The 18,407-nt window shown below is 43.5% G+C and overlaps 1 protein-coding gene across 1 annotated transcript in view; it reads right to left on the minus strand.

Annotated features, from left to right (window-relative positions):
• VPS33A (VPS33A core subunit of CORVET and HOPS complexes) overlaps positions 1-18,149 on the minus strand; it is a 33,820-nt gene extending 15,671 nt beyond the window's left edge. The window contains exons 1-7 of the mRNA XM_063456997.1: positions 18,003-18,149; positions 13,501-13,566; positions 13,244-13,371; positions 11,907-12,096; positions 8,806-8,922; positions 5,511-5,685; positions 4,922-5,115 (exon numbers count right to left, since the gene is read on the minus strand). Of these exons, the coding sequence (XP_063313067.1) occupies positions 4,922-5,115; positions 5,511-5,685; positions 8,806-8,922; positions 11,907-12,096; positions 13,244-13,371; positions 13,501-13,566; positions 18,003-18,134 (1,002 nt within the window). The 5' untranslated portion in view covers positions 18,135-18,149. The remainder of the gene's footprint in view (positions 1-4,921; positions 5,116-5,510; positions 5,686-8,805; positions 8,923-11,906; positions 12,097-13,243; positions 13,372-13,500; positions 13,567-18,002) is intronic.
• Positions 18,150-18,407: the final 258 nt, after the last annotated feature.

Genomic DNA, 18,407 nt, shown 5'->3' on the forward strand with positions numbered 1-18,407 from the left:
ATTAGGTCCACCTCTTCTTCGTCCAATTTTGTTCTGAAGTGGGCCAGGTCGACGTCCAGCAGGTCTCTCTGGGCTGTTATGTGGTTGGGGTGGGCCCACTAAGATCTAATTTGTTACTGCGACCGCTGGTAGGCCAGTTGTGCGGAGAAATCTGGGCACATCATTGGGCCATCTGATAGTGTGCCAGGTGTTGCAGACTTTTGCCTGAAGGCTAAATGGGAAGCCCCATTTATATGGGATCCGCTTGTCTAGCAGCATGCGAGTCAGAGGTCTCAACGCCCGTCTAGCGCCTAGTGTAAGGGTTGACCGGTCTTCGAATAGCAATACCTTTCAGTCCATAAAGTGGATATTTTGCAGCGGGCAGGCAGCTTTCGAGATTGTGTCCTTCAGGGAGGAGAGCAAGCAACAGATGACATCTCTCGATTGCCCATTCCCTCTGGGAGGGGGGGGGGGAAGGCTCTTTCCAGGCCAAAGTCTTCCCATGCCGACTCTCCCAAGAATTGCATGAACAGGCAGGTAAGTGTTTCGGGGAGGGCCCCTAATGCAGATGTTGTTCCATCTGCCCCTATTATCTAGGTCTTCAACCTGTCTGCGTAGTTCAAGCAAAAATGTTCCCTGCGGTTTCAGCGGGCTGCTGGGTCTGTATTGTCTGCATCCAACTCCTTCACCCTGGTTTCCAAGGCAGTAAGGTCCCTACATACCTTCATGATCTCCTTTCTGATAGCTGTCCGCATTGCAGTCAGTGATTCAGCTTTGTCTGTGCGGGTAAACATGTTGGCGGAGATGGAGGCTAGATCAGCTTAGATGTGTGAGAGTCTCCCTGCCTGTCAGGCCACATGCGGAGCTCGTGATGCGCTCAGATCCTGGCGAGGCCGGCGCCATCTTGTTTGGCTCACAGGTGCTTCTCAGGCCTTGCGGTGTGACCAGAAGCTCATCCATGGGCCCGGAATGTCTCAGGGAGACAGCGTCAGAGGGTCCTGGGGTAAGCACCAGTTTGGATTTCCTCATTGTGGCGGTCACATAACGTATTATAGAGGCTTTAATGAGCTGGGGCCTAGGGGAGCTACAGGAGAGTGTGACTTACTCCAGTGCCGGTCAGGCAACGCGCCCCCCCCCCCCCTTTTTTTTTTTTTTTACAAAGGAAACATTGGTACCAACGACTGCATACTGGGAATACCTTACAAAACTTGACATTTTGAAGATGCTCTGACCTAGTCTAGCCATCATTATTGGCCCTTATCAATGTCACTTGAGATCTTTTCACTTGCTCATTTTTCCTGCATTCAGCTCATGAAATTAAAGTACTGGACTGTTCACTTACTGCCTAATATATCCCACCCTTGACAAGTGACCCTGTACCAATATATCAGTTATTCACTTCACCTGTCAGTGGTTTTAATGTTGTGGCTTATCAAAGTAGAGTAAAGTGGGACCTCTGTTTACAAATGAAAATCCATTGAAAATAATGCCTCGGTTTAAAAATGTTTTTTTGCAAAACAAAGCAAGTTTCCCCAGGATGCATTGCACCTGGGAGGTTTATAGCACCGCCCCCAGCATGCTGGAGCCTTTTGGTAACACGTGGTGTCAAGTGTGGAGGTGTTGAAGCGGATTTTGCATCGAGTTTTGGAGCCATTCTGGAAATAGTTTGCAGTTGTTTTGGGACTTTTTGGTGCATTTCTCAAGCTGTGGAAAGGTAGGGAGCTGAGCTTCGTCGTGTGCATGCCTTTTATTGTGTGTTCTGCATTGTGGGTTGGTTTCCATGCCAGCTCATTTTGACTTTTTTCTGACCTCCAGAACGGATTATTCTATTCAATGCATTCCTATGGGAAACCGCGTTTCGGTTTACAAATTTTTCGCAATAAGAAACGTCCTGGAGAAGGCATTAAATTCATAATCCAAGGTCCCACTGTATACAATTATACATAATTACAAAAGGATGAAATATTACTAATTGTATACCGTACAGGAGGGCAATCTAATCTTGACTGGATATAGGGTTAATTTTACCAATCCATTATGGTATACATATGAAATGTGCTTTTTTTTAGTTTTGTCTGTGTAAATAAAGTTTTTCCTTTTTGCGTGTGACGTCATTGCAAGTGACGTGATGATGCCAGGGGCGAGTCTTGCCGCGAATGGTGGGCAAACCAGCTTTAAACAGCCCGCTCATGTTTTATTCACCACCAGGGCCTTTGAAGGGAAGTGAATTGAACCCAGAATCAACTACTACAACAGCACGACCTGCGTGAACTGTAATCAGCACTAGTTTACACAATAAGCAGCCTTCATGTAAGACTTCATTTTCTTATCTGGACAAACTCCTTCTGGACAACTGTGTGTATCACAACAAGCATTGGAGAGACTGAATATACATTTAAGTAACTCCGACATTCCAACATCCAAAATGGAGAGATCTATCCATTACGGAAAGTGTTTGAGTACTCCGAAAGAATTTGCTTCTTTTTATTTATGCACATAAGCCTTAGAACTCTAGAGGGTGTGTATAGAGATACATATATAAATGTTTCTGTTTTACAATTTGTCTTTTTTTCACTTTTTGCTCTTTAAAAAAAAAAAAAACACACCTTATAACCTATATGGAAGAGGAAAGAACTCCTTGGTAGACCAACTCTATTAAGGACTTACAGGTCACCGTTTTTGATGTCTTATGTGCATATTAAAGTATTGATTTGAGACTGGGTCAGGATTTGCCATACATTTTTTAAGTTTTCTCTTTAGGATGTGGAGTGATTTACTTCATTCCCTTCTCACAGACAACAAATTTGATGGATAACGTCTGATTCAAATATTTATTATTTGAGTGTGGTATAGGTTTCTATATATTTTTCTATGGTTAATTTTATGCTTTAATTTGTAAATTGTTTTATTTTATACAATTTCACTATTTTTGTTTTTACAGTTAAGTGCAGTTCGTTCTATTTTTCTTGCCCGAAAATATCCAGACAAGTACATAATATTATGTGAATATTTGAATACTGTGACGGCACTCACCATAATCAGGACATGCTATTGTCAAGAACCGCAACAAAAATTATTTTCTAACAATTAGCTTTACATTACATTAAGTTAGATATAAAATAAACACACTTTACCCTAGTTCTTGGTCAAACCGCTTTAATCCTCTGTCCTGCTCAGCCAAGTAATGGCTTTAAAATATGGACAAATACAAACTAACATTGGCATTCATCAAAAATTTTACCCAAAAGGCACCTATTACAGCATTAAAATGTATCATGCTGGCTGAACATGCAGCAGTAGGCCAAACTATGAATCGCCTCAATAGACCGAGTATACCATCAAAGCAAATTACTCCCATTCTCAGGGTTACAACAAAAATACCACCAACCAAACTCATTCATTTTTCAATTTCTACGATTACAAAGTGTTCTATTGAAGCATGTATACAAACCATCTGAACTAAAGAATACCCAAGACAAAACCATCACACAAGTGCATGACAGGTGTTGGAAGGCTCTGGGCAAACCCAAAGCACTCTCCACATACTATCATGCAATAAGGCATCATATCTCTGCCCCATTCCCATTTACAGAGCAGTGGACTTATGAGTGCACACAATGTCTATCGGACCTAGAATGGGTGTCCGCAATTAATGCCCTCAAAGGCGTTACAACCTGCTACTCTCATATAGAAGCACATAAACTCATAGGTGGTACTTCACACCTAACAGGCATAAAATCTACACCAATATCTAAGCTATTTGCTGAAGATGTGGCACAGGACTAGGGAACATGATGCATGTATGGTGGAAATGTAAGAAAATCAGGTCATTATGGGATACAGTTAATCTATTTTCGCAACTTTATTTAATAGATAGACCCATTAACTCGTCCATGAGCTTGTTTCTCCTCTTCCCCACAGTTACGCCCAAGAAAACCAAAACATGTTTAGACCACTTTTAACATTCACCCTAAACCATGTGCTCTGCTTGTACCCGCCAACAATGGCACAACATACACTAGGACCTTGCCCATCACCTTGGTTGGAAAGATAGACACTAAAGAAGATATGCTCAGAGCAGGCTGGCAAAACAATATAGCAGCAAGGTTATATTACTTGTAGGACACAGTTACCAAATCCCACAGCTAACCCTCCCTCTATTACCTTTGTAACCAAAAGTGGATCACCACAACAAAGCAATTCATGTACGTACAGCAAATTCCAAACCCACCAACATCACAGGTATAATCACCTATTGATACATGACGCTTGTACACATGCCATATTCTTGGCATGACTTAAGTAGAACCTCCCATACATACGTAGGTTATCAAACCTAGAGCTGACCGTGGCGTGTTAAATTCAAACCCTTTATTCTAAGTGGGGTGAATAACGCCAGTAAGTTTTCAAGACTACACGTGAATATGGTATAACGTTGTGAACAATATCCCTGTCACCTTTTGTATTGTCAATACCAACAAACTTAGTACAAAAAAACAAAAATAGAAAAAACAAAAACAAACGATATATGGACAAATCATTGCATCTACGTTAGCAATTCCAGCGAGTAGAAGCCAGGCACATGTGTATCAGATACTCCTGGTTTTAAATAAACTTCTTGAAAACTGCCAAGAATTGGGCAGTGCTAGCAGCACCAAAACCTCTACATGCACATGTAGTGGATATGGTGCTTGATAGCGGATAGGTTGTTCCTTTAAGAATATCTACATATCAGCTATGATTAATCAAGTAGGGCATAATCAAAAACAAACCAAAAATTACCCCAACACAATAATGCATCTTCATACATGTGTAGATGCATTTCTGTCCTTTTTTTTAATATTGTATGAATTGCGACAGTAGTGCTGTGTAAAGGGAATTTTAGATTATAAGTAGTTGGTGACATTAGTGAATGAAAGATGTGTGTATTTAAGCACCATACCTCAAAAGCTGCAGATATAATTTTCGCCTTCTTGCTCAGCACCGAACCAACAGCATTGAAGTTTTTATCACGGATCTCTGCGTACAGTTCTTCGGCCGAGTTTAGCAGCAGTTTCTTTGGTTCTGTAGGGAGATCTTTTCCACCCTCACCCTGCTTTTTAGGAACAAACTTTTCAGGAGGGAGCTTCACGTTGCCTATTAAATCATAAATAAACTATCAATATTTCTGGTTTAGCAATTCCAGACTTCGTTATATAGGGCTATAGTAAAACCATGAAAACACACAATGTTTTGTTAGAATTTAGGGTTTGCCTGTTGTACAGTGCAGCAGAATATGATTGCACTATATAAATTATTGTTATTGAAAGTGTCCTTAGTAAACTGCTTTATTTTAGTTCTCTTTGCGCCATGTTATCTTGGGAATTAACAGATATAAAATAAAGCAGCTGTAAGGCATATATGTAAAGGAATGTTGGCATCTGCTATGTTAGTTGTCCTTAAGTATATTTGATGTTAAGACAAGACATTAACTATATCAGCCAGCATTTAATGGGAGTAGGGCAGAGAGTCACAGGATTAACGCAACATACTATTCTGAATTCCATAGACTTCATCAATAAGCCCTTCGTATGTAAGTTGTGTTGCTAAAGGTGTCAGCAGGTCCACGTTCCGGTCAAGAAGCAAGAGTGTATCAAACACAGGAATGATCTGGTTCTGGCTGCCACCCAGCTCTCTCTTCATCCTGATCATCATGTTTGCGACATGCTATTTAACATAAAATGTTTGTGACAAATTTACTATTGTGCTCTTATACATCGATTAGTACAGATAAGAAAATTACTTAAAGGACCACTCTAGTGCCAGGAAAGCATACTCGTTTTCCTGGCACTAGAGTGCCCTGAGGGTGCCCCCACCCTCAGGGACCCCCTCCCGCCCGGCTCTGTAAAGGGGAAAGGGGTTAAATCTTACCTTTTTCCAGCGCTGGGCGGAGAGCTCTCTCCTGCTCTCCTCCTCCGATCCGCCTCTTCTCCTCCCCGTCGGCTAAATGCGCACGCGCGGCAAGAGCTGCGCGCGCATTCAGCCGGTCACATAGGAAAGCATTCATAATGCTTTCCTATGGACGCTGGCGTGCTCTCACTGTGAAAATCACAGTGAGAAGCACGCAAGCGCCTCTAGCGGCTGTCAATGAGACAGCCACTAGAGGACATAGGGGGAAGGCTTAACCCATTCATAAACATAGCAGTTTCTCTGAAACTGCTATGTTTATGAAAAAATGGGTTAACCCTAGAAGGACCTGGCACCCAGACCACCTCATTAAGCTGAAGTGGTCTGGGTGCCTAGAGTGATCCTTTAAAAGAAGGACACGCAGATCTGTACAAATCATTAACTCAACAGCTGTTTCACATGGAAAACTAAATATATAATCAAAATATAAAAATGAATGTTTTAAAGTTTCAAAATATTTTAAAAGAATATCTAAAATATTAAAATCAAGTGAGAAACTGACAAAGTAGAAAATTGCAAGGATAGGTGCAGGTACAAGTGCTGCTGTGCTCTCTTCTGTGGTAAGAACACAGGTTCAACCCATGTGCCATGGCTAACTAAAGTGCATCATGTCACTTAAAGTGTGCCAAGAACAGATTGACTTCTGGCCTAGCATAAGCTAAATGTAGTTCTCAAAGGGAACACTCCCGTTCACTGTAGTGGTTATGGTGTCAGGAGCACCCTAGCTGCCCCATTGCAAGGAGTAAAACCATTTCTGAACAGTAGGACATGCTATCTGGATCTGCCTAGCACAGCTCCCTGCCTCCATCTCCAGAGCAGGAAGTGCCTTCATGCAAACTTCTGTTAGCTCTCCTGAGCCAAGCTCTGCAGTGCTTGACGCGCCTAGGTAGCCCTGCATTGCAGTTTCAAGCTCTCTGTAGGTTGTAGTGAAGGTGGGTAGCAGCAACCCGCAGACCCCAGGTAAAAAGTCAAACTATTTATAAAAAATAAAAAAACAAAAGGAAGAGGGGGAATCAGGGAAATCATGGGACCATAACCTCTATTGCAAGTTGTAGTGGTCTACTATAACATGGCGTGTTTAAGAATGTGTTTTTTTTTTATTTATTTAAAGGACCACTATAGGCACCCAGACCACTTCAGCTCAATGAAGTGGTCTGGGTGCCAGGTCCATCTAGGATTAACCCTTTCTGCTGTAAACATAGTAGTTTCAGAGAAACTGCTATGTTTACAAATGGATTAATCCAGCCTCTAGTGGCTGTCTCATTGACAGCCGCTTGACGCGCTTCCGCACTTCTCACTGTGATTTTCACCGTGAGAAGATGCCAGCGTCCATAGGAAAGCATTGAGAATGCTTTCCTATGAGACTGGCTGAATGCGCGCGCAGCTCTTGCTGCGCATGCGCATTCAGCCGATGACGGCAGAAGAAGGAGGAGATTCCCCAGCGCCGAAGGAGCCCGGCGCTGAAAAAAAAGGTAGGAATTTAACACCTTCCTCACCTTTGAGTCCGGCGGGAGGGGGACCCAAGGACCCTATATAGAGCCAGGAAAATGAGTGCTTTCCTGGCACTATAGTGGTCCTTTAAATTAAATCTGGTATACATTTTCCATTTGAGATGTTTTTAATAACTGTCACTCAAAAATTTACAGTAGAAACAAACCAGCATATAGTTCTACAGGTGACCAAACAATGTTTTTTATCCCAATCATACTATGTTGCAGAAAAATTTCATAAATATAGACAGTACTCTGAGGTCTATAGCCAACTCAAATAGAACACTGCACTATACCAGGAGTGATGCACCTTGGGTTTTCTCTGGTCAATAGTCATGAGAGGGGACCATATTCATTGAATGGTTGGTAGGGTATGATTGAGTCTATGCAATATTTCTTCCCACTTCCTCCAGGAAGCATGTTGTATTCTACATTTGTAATATGTAGCTTGGACCCATCAACCACGAAGTAGTCTATTCTCAAATAGCTAAGATTCCTGGAGGAGTAAAAAGTAGTCCCTAGTAGAAGCATATTCACTTCCCTTCAATCACTCCCTGAGAATGCCACATTCTGCAAATGTACTCCCAGTTTGTCTAGCCAATTGTTATATGTGAATTCGTGTGAGGTGGACGTATCCACTTTGGGGTCAGTCAATACTTTGAAGTCCTTAGTTTACTACAGTAAGAAGCCATTTAGATCATAGCATAGCATCACCTTTTACAATAAGTATTAAATAAAAACCTCTTTATTAAAAAATCTATACCATAACCAAGCACTAAAAGGGTTGGTGGCAGTGGCGGAACTACCGCGGTTGGAGGGCGACTTTGTAGGTGTGCGCCTGTGTATCGGTTTGTCTGCATGTGTGTGTGTGGGGAGGAGGAGGGGGGGGGGACGACGACAACATATGTGAGGGAGGGGGTACGTATGTGTGTATGTCTGCATGTGGGGGGGGGGGCCAAGGGCAATTTTTCTAGTTTCTAGTTATGCCAATGGTTAGTGGCAATGCATTTACAAAGAGTACCATTCATTTTCTTTTATTTAACACACATTGTCGGAGACACAGCATGTCTCTAACAGTACTTTTAGTAGAAAATGTTTCATTGAAAATGTCATTTTCTAAATCCAAATAGAAGTGGTTTGCAAAACGATTTGCCAAACAAATTATATGTACCAGATGCAAGCAGCTTCTACTAAATGTCATCACTAAGTTCCTGAGGCAACAGTGAGGAGGCAGAGGAGTCCCAGAAGATTAAGCAGCACTGCAGTTTTATGAATAAATGTTTATTTTTAGTGCTGGAGTGTACATTTAAGAACAATGCTCGGAATACTCATCTATTGTGGATCACTGGGTAAGCTTGTGTGCATAGTAGTAAAGAAATAAACCTCTTACCCTAGCACATTCTCCTTTACCAAAAATCTGGGGAATGGTTCCATACAAGGCTTGTAACGTTGTCAGTCCTTTAGCAGCATGGTAAAGAGTCGTCTGATCATTCTCCAGGTAGCATTCCTGATTAAGTAAACACACATAATCTTTAAATTTATATGCACATTGATTTGCTTCTAACAAAACTCTTTTACAGTATATGGCCAAATGAGATTTTGAATAATAACTTTGTATATTTTTAGATAAAAACACGAAGAAAAAACAAACAAAAAACATTACTATGGCAATCATTCTATAAAAGTAGTGGTCACTAAATCTACATGGGGGGAGGATTTCCCTGTTACTACATTGTTCAATATTTTGTATGATAAAAGATACATACATACAAGCTATCAAAACGCTTTCTCATTTTCTTCTGGGTTCTTAAAGGAACACTACAAGTCCATGTAGCATGGATCCTATGACAATTTAAGTAGTAAAAAAAAGACTGCTTCCATTCAGAAATGTTTTATTGAATTCTGGTGAGATTTTTCTAGGTCTAGTTTTGGATGGGATGATCCACTTGGACGGCTAACCAGAAAAGTCTTGAGCTGGAATCGCAGTAATAATTTTCAATAAACTCTTGTAAAACCGCCTTTCAAGATCCATAACAGCTTTCCAGAGTTCTACTTGTATCTTTGTAGAAATTACCTATATATAAATATAGACAAGAAGGGGGACGAAGACCATCACATTCTACAGAATCACCGATTATGAAATGTAAATCCAGACATGACCCTGTGGTAATCTCTACTACACGTCGCTGATGAGACACAAAGAAGGTTAAAACGGTTGTCTGGGATTGCTGCATCTCTCAAGCAAAGAGCTTGCCGGGATTTCAGTTCTGGACTGCTCTTATGTATGGGATCAGTATGATATGAAAAAATATAGGTTCTCTTTGTAATGGCACAAGTGAGCAAAAACATTTGAGATCTCAGTGGAGACTAACCGAAGTAAAAGCTACAGAGTTTATCTATCATTGTTACATAGCTGAAAAGAGACTTGCGACCATCAAGTTCAGTTATTGTCTTAAAGGACCACTATAGTGATAGGAAAACTAACTTTTTCCTGGCACTATATGGTCTGTAGGTGCCCCCCACCCTTCTGGGTCCCACTCCCGCCGGGCTCTAAGGGGATAAACACTTCTCCAGTACCGGGATCACAGTGAGAAGCGCCTCTAGTGGCTGTCAATGAGACAGCCACTAGAAGCTGAATTAACCCATATGTAAACATAGCAGTTTCTTTGAAACTGCTATGTTTACAGCTGCAGGGTTAACCCTAGAGGGACCTGGCACCCAGACCACTTAATTTAATAAAATGACTTGCACAAAAAAACAAAAAATTCTTAATAGAGCTGGTTTATTTTTTTCTTTGCATGAATCAAGATTATAATTTTTTTTCTTTAGGACTCTTGGAATTCGCATAAGAGGAGGAAAGACCTAAGCTAATTGGAAGGACCACTGGATTAAGAATGCATCTAGGAATTTTGGATTTCCTACTGTGCACAAAATAATCTTGGGTCTTTTTGTTGACATATGACGCAATCAGACCTATTTCTGAAACTCCAAAAAGCCAGTTTATCTTCTGAAAGATTTATATTTAAAAGGGATAAATCTTTTTGACAGTCCATTTCTGCTTAGAACATCCGCTAAACAGTTGTCTGAGCATATTAAGTGTATGGCGTTGATGCCTAGAATAAGATCTGCCGCCCATATGATAATTTGTTTTCCAATTTGCCACTTTTTACTGGAACCCAGGAATGACAAGGAGCGATATCAATAAGGAACATTGGGTAAAAACAACAAGGTTCCAAGTTTTCACAAAGATCATCTCGGAAGATACCAAGATAAACACATATACAATTTTTCATGTTCTTAATTTGCACATCGAATAAACTTTTCTTTTCCCTCTATTGCATTGTGCATAACCTGAAGAGATACATTCTCTGTAGCCCCCCCCCCCCCCCCCCCCCCCAGTCTGTTGCACCTTGTATGTCCAATGTAATGTGCATGTTCAGCATACCACATGGCAAGCTTGTGGAGTTATGTGGGGTGAATTGCGGTGACCGGTAAACTCAGTGTCTGTACCTAGAGGCTTACAGTGCTGATGTGGCCTATCGGTGGGATTTGTGTGAGATATGGAATATGTGCCACCAGATAGTATGCAATATACTTGCGTGTCATGGATTTTAGTAGTAAAGTCATTGCTTATATGGTTAGACTTTTAACAATTAGGCCCTTAACTAATGCTTCCGTCGCCCTAACCCCACAATTTTTTCTATTTTCATATTTTTTTTTATCTTATGGCATAGCTTTTTTTCCTTCTGCCATGGATATGAAAAACCCATCCAAAGAGGAGTCAAACAGACTCACTTCTTCAAAAAGATCACACAGTATCTTGAAGGGGCGTCTGTTGTCCAGAAATTTAAATCCACAGCACTTCTCCCTACAGTAGCCAACCCCATATATATTGCTTCTAATCCAAAACTTTTAGTTGTAGAATAACACATTCTGAAGCCAATTTTATATTGTGTAAAAAGTTTGACCGAATCTTCTTCTGTATCTTTGGACAAGGATTTTTTCCAATTTTCTAGCCAAAGTTTTTGTGCTCTGGTGACTGAGAAACCGGTAATCAAGGCCTAAATATCCTCAGAGATAATTCTGACTTCTTGTCCATTGGATCTTACAGGCTTGATGTACTACAGATTGGGATAGTATTTTTCCCCCTTAACTTAATCATTTTTTTCCTACAGACTGGCATAGTATGTGTGCAGCAAATTATACTTGAACTAGTTACTGGTCCCTGAAGGGCCTGTAAGGTTCTTATAGTACAGTTTGGGAGTAGTTAAGTGTGTGCTCTTCAATACCAAGTCCTTAACGCTTTATTGGGTGTTTTTGTTTTACCTGTTTTGCCTTGAGAAATGAATGAAAAACTGTCATTACTGCTGCAACCCATATAGGAAAAGGGAGTTTTGATTTGAATGCCATCATTTCATCAGTGTGGAGCACACTCAATTCCCATATTCACAACAACCCATGCATCAACCTGTCTGAAATAATAGGGATCACCTTGAAAGCATTTTCAGATTCCATAGACAACAGATCTCCATCAAAAGGAATCAAGTTTAAGCGGTACTCTTCTCTGTGAAAGAATGACCCTAACACGCCAAGATCTTTGAGCCTCTGCTCACAAAGCAGACTACGATGAGGCACGAACAAGATGTGGAAATCTCTCTGTGGAAAGCGACCTTTGTCTTCCCTGTACAAAATCAGAAGAATTAAGAGTGAAAGAAAGCTGAAAAATAAGAGTCACATATAGAATAGTGAAAGACAAAAAAAAAAATCTGTACCTAAGCAGATCTCTCCAACATTCAGTGGGTGTGGGAAAGGAATCCAGAAGACATCATATTTTTAATAAGTAGGAAGTGGGGGAAAAAAAGCTAAATAAGACATACTAAGATTTAATTTAAATATTCATTTGAAACACAAAGTCTGCTTGGATTTTATGGGATTGACTTTTTTTTTTTAATTAGACTTTCATTTTACAAGTCAAAATTTAGAACCAAAAGTAGAAACAGACCAAAAAAAAAAAAATAATAATAATTATCTACAGTTTGGAGCCGTTATATTGCAGAAATGTTAAAGGACCACTATAGTGCCAGAAAAAGACTTGTTTTCCTGGCACTATAGTGCCCTGAGGGTGCCCCCACCCTCAGGGACACCCTCCCGCCCGGCTCTGGAAAGGGGAAAAGGGGTAAAACTTACCTTTTTCCAGCGCTGGGCGGGGAAGCTCTCTGCCTCCGATCCTCCTCCGTTCCTCCCAGTCGGCTGAATGCGCACGCGCGGCAAGAGCTGCGCGCGCATTCAGCCGGTCGCATAGGAAAGCATTTACAATGCTTTCCTATGGACGCTTGCATGCTCTCACTGTGATTTTCACAGTGAGAATCACGCAAGCGCCTCTATCGGCTGTCAGTGAGACAGCCACTAGAGGATTTGGGGGAAGGCTTAACCCATTTATAAACATAGCAGTTTCTCTGAAACTGCTATGTTTATAAAAAAAATGGGTTAACCCTAGCTGGACCTGGCACCCAGACCACTTCATTAAGCTGAAGTGGTCTGGGTGCCTAGAGTGGTCCTTTAACAATGTTAACAGACATACATACATGTAGGAGTGTTTCATTTAGTACCCGCACTAATTTAGGTAGTACTTAAGACTATTATTAATGGTATAAACTTTCAAGGTATCACTTCAGCACCAAGAACAGTTACAGAGATGTTGCTTGTAGTATTATAGAAATGGAAATAAAAATCATAAAAGGAGAATCCAAAATAATCCTAAAGCATTTCACCCACAAAAATATTATATAACATTTATAAATAAGTAGATAAAAATAAAATAAAAATACCTCCGTATGTTTTCGGCAATTATATCCATTAACTCAAGCTTCGGTCTGACAAAAAATATTATATTTTTAACGTCAGATGATGGCAGTGGACCCGCCTTCAACGTAAACATTTTTTCTACTTCATGTTCCTTGGAGAAAGAAAAAGAAAATACACTTAAGTAATGCGATATATACACACACACACACACACACACACACACACACACACTATGCTGGTATAACCAACAGTTGTATTGTAACAATGACTGCAATTGTACCTTTAGAAGGGAATACTGTGCTATAAGTCCAAAGGGCCCTGTTAGATATTCATCCCAAACAATAGCCTGAAAGAAAAAGGAAAAACCATTAAAGAAAGTGATATATGATGCAATGTGGAATCTTTAAGAAGAACAGTCTCTTTAAAAAGAAAGGCTGATGTCCTAAAACAAAGTTACGTACATGGGACCTGTGTGCTTATCAAACTCCTAAATAAAAATTAGCAAACTATAGTGATGTATTGGAAGATGAACTGCAAATACATTAGTAAGTCCCAGGACTACACTAACCCTCTTAGATTTAGTCTAACCACCATAAGCACGTGGGATCATTACAAAGTGCATGGTGATTAGAGTACCCTTAACACATTCATGCCTGAGAGACAGTTATAGCAGCACCAATATGTGAATACTTACCTCAAGTTTGGCAGCGCCCATTCCCTCCCTATTGTGCATGCCGTATGTGTTTGCAGAGCGTGGAGGCACTGAATGTAGGTGCTGCTGAGTGGCTGTCACTAGAGGTGTCATTAGGAAGCAATGTAAACACTGCCTTCTCTCTGAAAAGTCAGTGTTTACATTGAAAGCCTGCAGGGACAGGCCATAGACACCAGAACCACTACATTAAGCGGTGTGTGTGTGCCTTCTAGTAAATGAGCTTGCTTGCGTGTGTGAGTGCCTGCTAGTGAGTGAGCTTGTGTGTACGTGTGTCATTGGTTATAGCTCTACTAATCGGTGCATACCGCTCATGAAATCTGTCAGATTGTTTTGGTTTGATAAGTTTGATAAAGCCTGAGGTTCTCCACTGCATATATTACCAAATCCCTCTAAAGAACGGTTTTAGAAGCATATCATCATCTGTTCCATTGTAGGTATGGCATTGTGCCAATGACTCGTTCGCAGGAAAAAGTTAAGAGTGGCCACAGAATATCTAGACCATGTTTATTACAAACATTTCTGTAGAAAGCATGCGTGTGACAGTGCGCTTGCCCGTAGGAAGCATGCGAGTGACAGTGCGCTTGCCCGTAGGAAGCATGCGAGTGACAGTGCGCTTGCCCGTAGGAAGCATGCGAGTGACAGTGCGCTTGCCCGTAGGAAGCATGCGAGTGACAGTGCGCTTGCCCGTAGGAAGCATGCGAGTGACAGTGCGCTTGCCCGTAGGAAGCATGCGAGTGACAGTGCGCTTGCCCGTAGGAAGCATGCGAGTGACAGTGCGCTTGCCCGTAGGAAGCATGCGAGTGACAGTGCGCTTGCCCGTAGGAAGCATGCGAGTGACAGTGCGCTTGCCCGTAGGAAGCATGCGAGTGACAGTGCGCTTGCCCGTAGGAAGCATGCGAGTGACAGTGCGCTTGCCCGTAGGAAGCATGCGAGTGACAGTGCGCTTGCCCGTAGGAAGCATGCGAGTGACAGTGCGCTTGCCCGTAGGAAGCATGCGAGTGACAGTGCGCTTGCCCGTAGGAAGCATGCGAGTGACAGTGCGCTTGCCCGTAGGAAGCATGCGAGTGACAGTGCGCTTGCCCGTAGGAAGCATGCGAGTGACAGTGCGCTTGCCCGTAGGAAGCATGCGAGTGACAGTGCGCTTGCCCGTAGGAAGCATGCGAGTGACAGTGCGCTTGCCCGTAGGAAGCATGCGAGTGACAGTGCGCTTGCCCGTAGGAAGCATGCGAGTGACAGTGCGCTTGCCCGTAGGAAGCATGCGAGTGACAGTGCGCTTGCCCGTAGGAAGCATGCGAGTGACAGTGCGCTTGCCCGTAGGAAGCATGCGAGTGACAGTGCGCTTGCCCGTAGGAAGCATGCGAGTGACAGTGCGCTTGCCCGTAGGAAGCATGCGTGTGACAGTGCGCTTGCCCGTAGGAAGCATGCGTGTGACAGTGCGCTTGCCCGTAGGAAGCATGCGTGTGACAGTGCGCTTGCCCGTAGGAAGCATGCGTGTGACAGTGCGCTTGCCCGTAGGAAGCATGCGTGTGACAGTGCGCTTGCCCGTAGGAAGCATGCGTGTGACAGTGCGCTTGCCCGTAGGAAGCATGCGTGTGACAGTGCGCTTGCCCGTAGGAAGCATGCGTGTGACAGTGCGCTTGTCTGTACTAAGTTTGTGTGTATACCAATAAGCTTGTTTGTGTGTGTCAGTGAGATTGTCTGTCAGTGAACCTATGTGTGTGCATCTGTGAGCTTGTGTCTTTATGTCAATCAGCTTATGTATATCAGTAAAATACTACACCCATTTACTGGCTTCTACGTGTGACAGTGCGCTTGCCCGTAGGAAGCATGCGTGTGACAGTGCGCTTGCCCGTAGGAAGCATGCGTGTGACAGTGCGCTTGCCCGTAGGAAGCATGCGTGTGACAGTGCGCTTGCCCGTAGGAAGCATGCGTGTGACAGTGCGCTTGCCCGTAGGAAGCATGCGTGTGACAGTGCGCTTGCCCGTAGGAAGCATGCGAGTGACAGTGCGCTTGCCCGTAGGAAGCATGCGAGTGACAGTGCGCTTGCCCGTAGGAAGCATGCGAGTGACAGTGCGCTTGCCCGTAGGAAGCATGCGAGTGACAGTGCGCTTGCCCGTAGGAAGCATGCGAGTGACAGTGCGCTTGCCCGTAGGAAGCATGCGAGTGACAGTGCGCTTGCCCGTAGGAAGCATGCGAGTGACAGTGCGCTTGCCCGTAGGAAGCATGCGAGTGACAGTGCGCTTGCCCGTAGGAAGCATGCGAGTGACAGTGCGCTTGCCCGTAGGAAGCATGCGAGTGACAGTGCGCTTGCCCGTAGGAAGCATGCGAGTGACAGTGCGCTTGCCCGTAGGAAGCATGCGTGTGACAGTGCGCTTGCCCGTAGGAAGCATGCGTGTGACAGTGCGCTTGCCCGTAGGAAGCATGCGTGTGACAGTGCGCTTGCCCGTAGGAAGCATGCGTGTGACAGTGCGCTTGCCCGTAGGAAGCATGCGTGTGACAGTGCGCTTGCCCGTAGGAAGCATGCGTGTGACAGTGCGCTTGCCCGTAGGAAGCATGCGTGTGACAGTGCGCTTGCCCGTAGGAAGCATGCGTGTGACAGTGCGCTTGCCCGTAGGAAGCATGCGTGTGACAGTGCGCTTGCCCGTAGGAAGCATGCGTGTGACAGTGCGCTTGCCCGTAGGAAGCATGCGTGTGACAGTGCGCTTGCCCGTAGGAAGCATGCGTGTGACAGTGCGCTTGCCCGTAGGAAGCATGCGTGTGACAGTGCGCTTGCCCGTAGGAAGCATGCGTGTGACAGTGCGCTTGTCTGTACTAAGTTTGTGTGTATACCAATAAGCTTGTTTGTGTGTGTCAGTGAGATTGTCTGTCAGTGAACCTATGTGTGTGCATCTGTGAGCTTGTGTCTTTATGTCAATCAGCTTATGTATATCAGTAAAATACTACACCCATTTACTGGCTTCTACGTGTGACAGTGCGCTTGCCCGTAGGAAGCATGCGTGTGACAGTGCGCTTGCCCGTAGGAAGCATGCGTGTGACAGTGCGCTTGCCCGTAGGAAGCATGCGTGTGACAGTGCGCTTGCCCGTAGGAAGCATGCGTGTGACAGTGCGCTTGCCCGTAGGAAGCATGCGTGTGACAGTGCGCTTGCCCGTAGGAAGCATGCGTGTGACAGTGCGCTTGCCCGTAGGAAGCATGCGTGTGACAGTGCGCTTGCCCGTAGGAAGCATGCGTGTGACAGTGCGCTTGCCCGTAGGAAGCATGCGTGTGACAGTGCGCTTGCCCGTAGGAAGCATGCGTGTGACAGTGCGCTTGCCCGTAGGAAGCATGCGTGTGACAGTGCGCTTGCCCGTAGGAAGCATGCGTGTGACAGTGCGCTTGCCCGTAGGAAGCATGCGTGTGACAGTGCGCTTGCCCGTAGGAAGCATGCGTGTGACAGTGCGCTTGCCTGTAGGAAGCATGCGTGTGACAGTGCGCTTGCCTGTAGGAAGCATGTGTGTGACAGTGCGCTTGTCTGTACTAAGTTTGTGTGTATACCAATAAGCTTGTTTGTGTGTGTCAGTGAGATTGTCTGTCAGTGAACCTATGTGTGTGCATCTGTGAGCTTGTGTCTTTATGTCAATCAGCTTATGTATATCAGTAAAATACTACACCCATTTACCGGCTTCTACCAGGATTAAAATTGTGCAGTCTCATTCAAATGTATCTAAATAATTAGTTCCCTTTATACAACAGATGTGTCAATTGTGTTCCTATTTGGATTAAACTGTATTAGTTGAGAGCATCAGCTAATGTTTTAAACTAGATTCAAGGGGACTCCTAGCAAGATACATTATCACTCTACAGTGGTTATGCTGCCCATCCTGCATTTATTTATTTATTTTAGCAAAAAAATGATAAACACGTGTATGTGCAGTAAAATCTAAATTATTTAATTTCAATACACTCACATTAACCATTTCACCCATTTAAAATAGATGTAAAGACTCCTGTTTTGAGCAACCACTCATCCAAACCCAAGAGAAAACTAAAACCCAAGATAAAAAGCAAAAAAAAATGTAACGCCACAACTCACCTTACTCCCTGCGCATTTATCCAAAAACTCCCGTAGCTCCATACGCATGGCCTCCCTCAAAACACTGAGGTTTACCCGACCACAGGAGAGATGGGCCGCCATCTTGAATCGTTTATTGACAGTATAAGTCATGGGACCGATCTTCGGGTCACGTGATAGGAAGAAGGGCAGCACGAATGTCTCGGTCTGGCTTCAGTGCCCGGCCGGAAGTGACGTTCTAGCCTTGTGCTGCTTGCTTGCAGAGGGTCGGGATCTGATTATAACCCTCTACTTATAGACTGCAAACGGTTCACATGTGACACGTGTTGGCAATTACAAATTGTGACAGTGACACATTGTAGAAAGCTTTGCAGTGTGCTCTAAAATATATACATCTAGTTACTAATAAAATGACATTATTGGTAG

This window comes from Pelobates fuscus, chromosome 5 (assembly GCF_036172605.1).
Source record: "Pelobates fuscus isolate aPelFus1 chromosome 5, aPelFus1.pri, whole genome shotgun sequence".
Classification (NCBI taxonomy): Eukaryota; Metazoa; Chordata; class Amphibia; order Anura; family Pelobatidae; genus Pelobates; species Pelobates fuscus.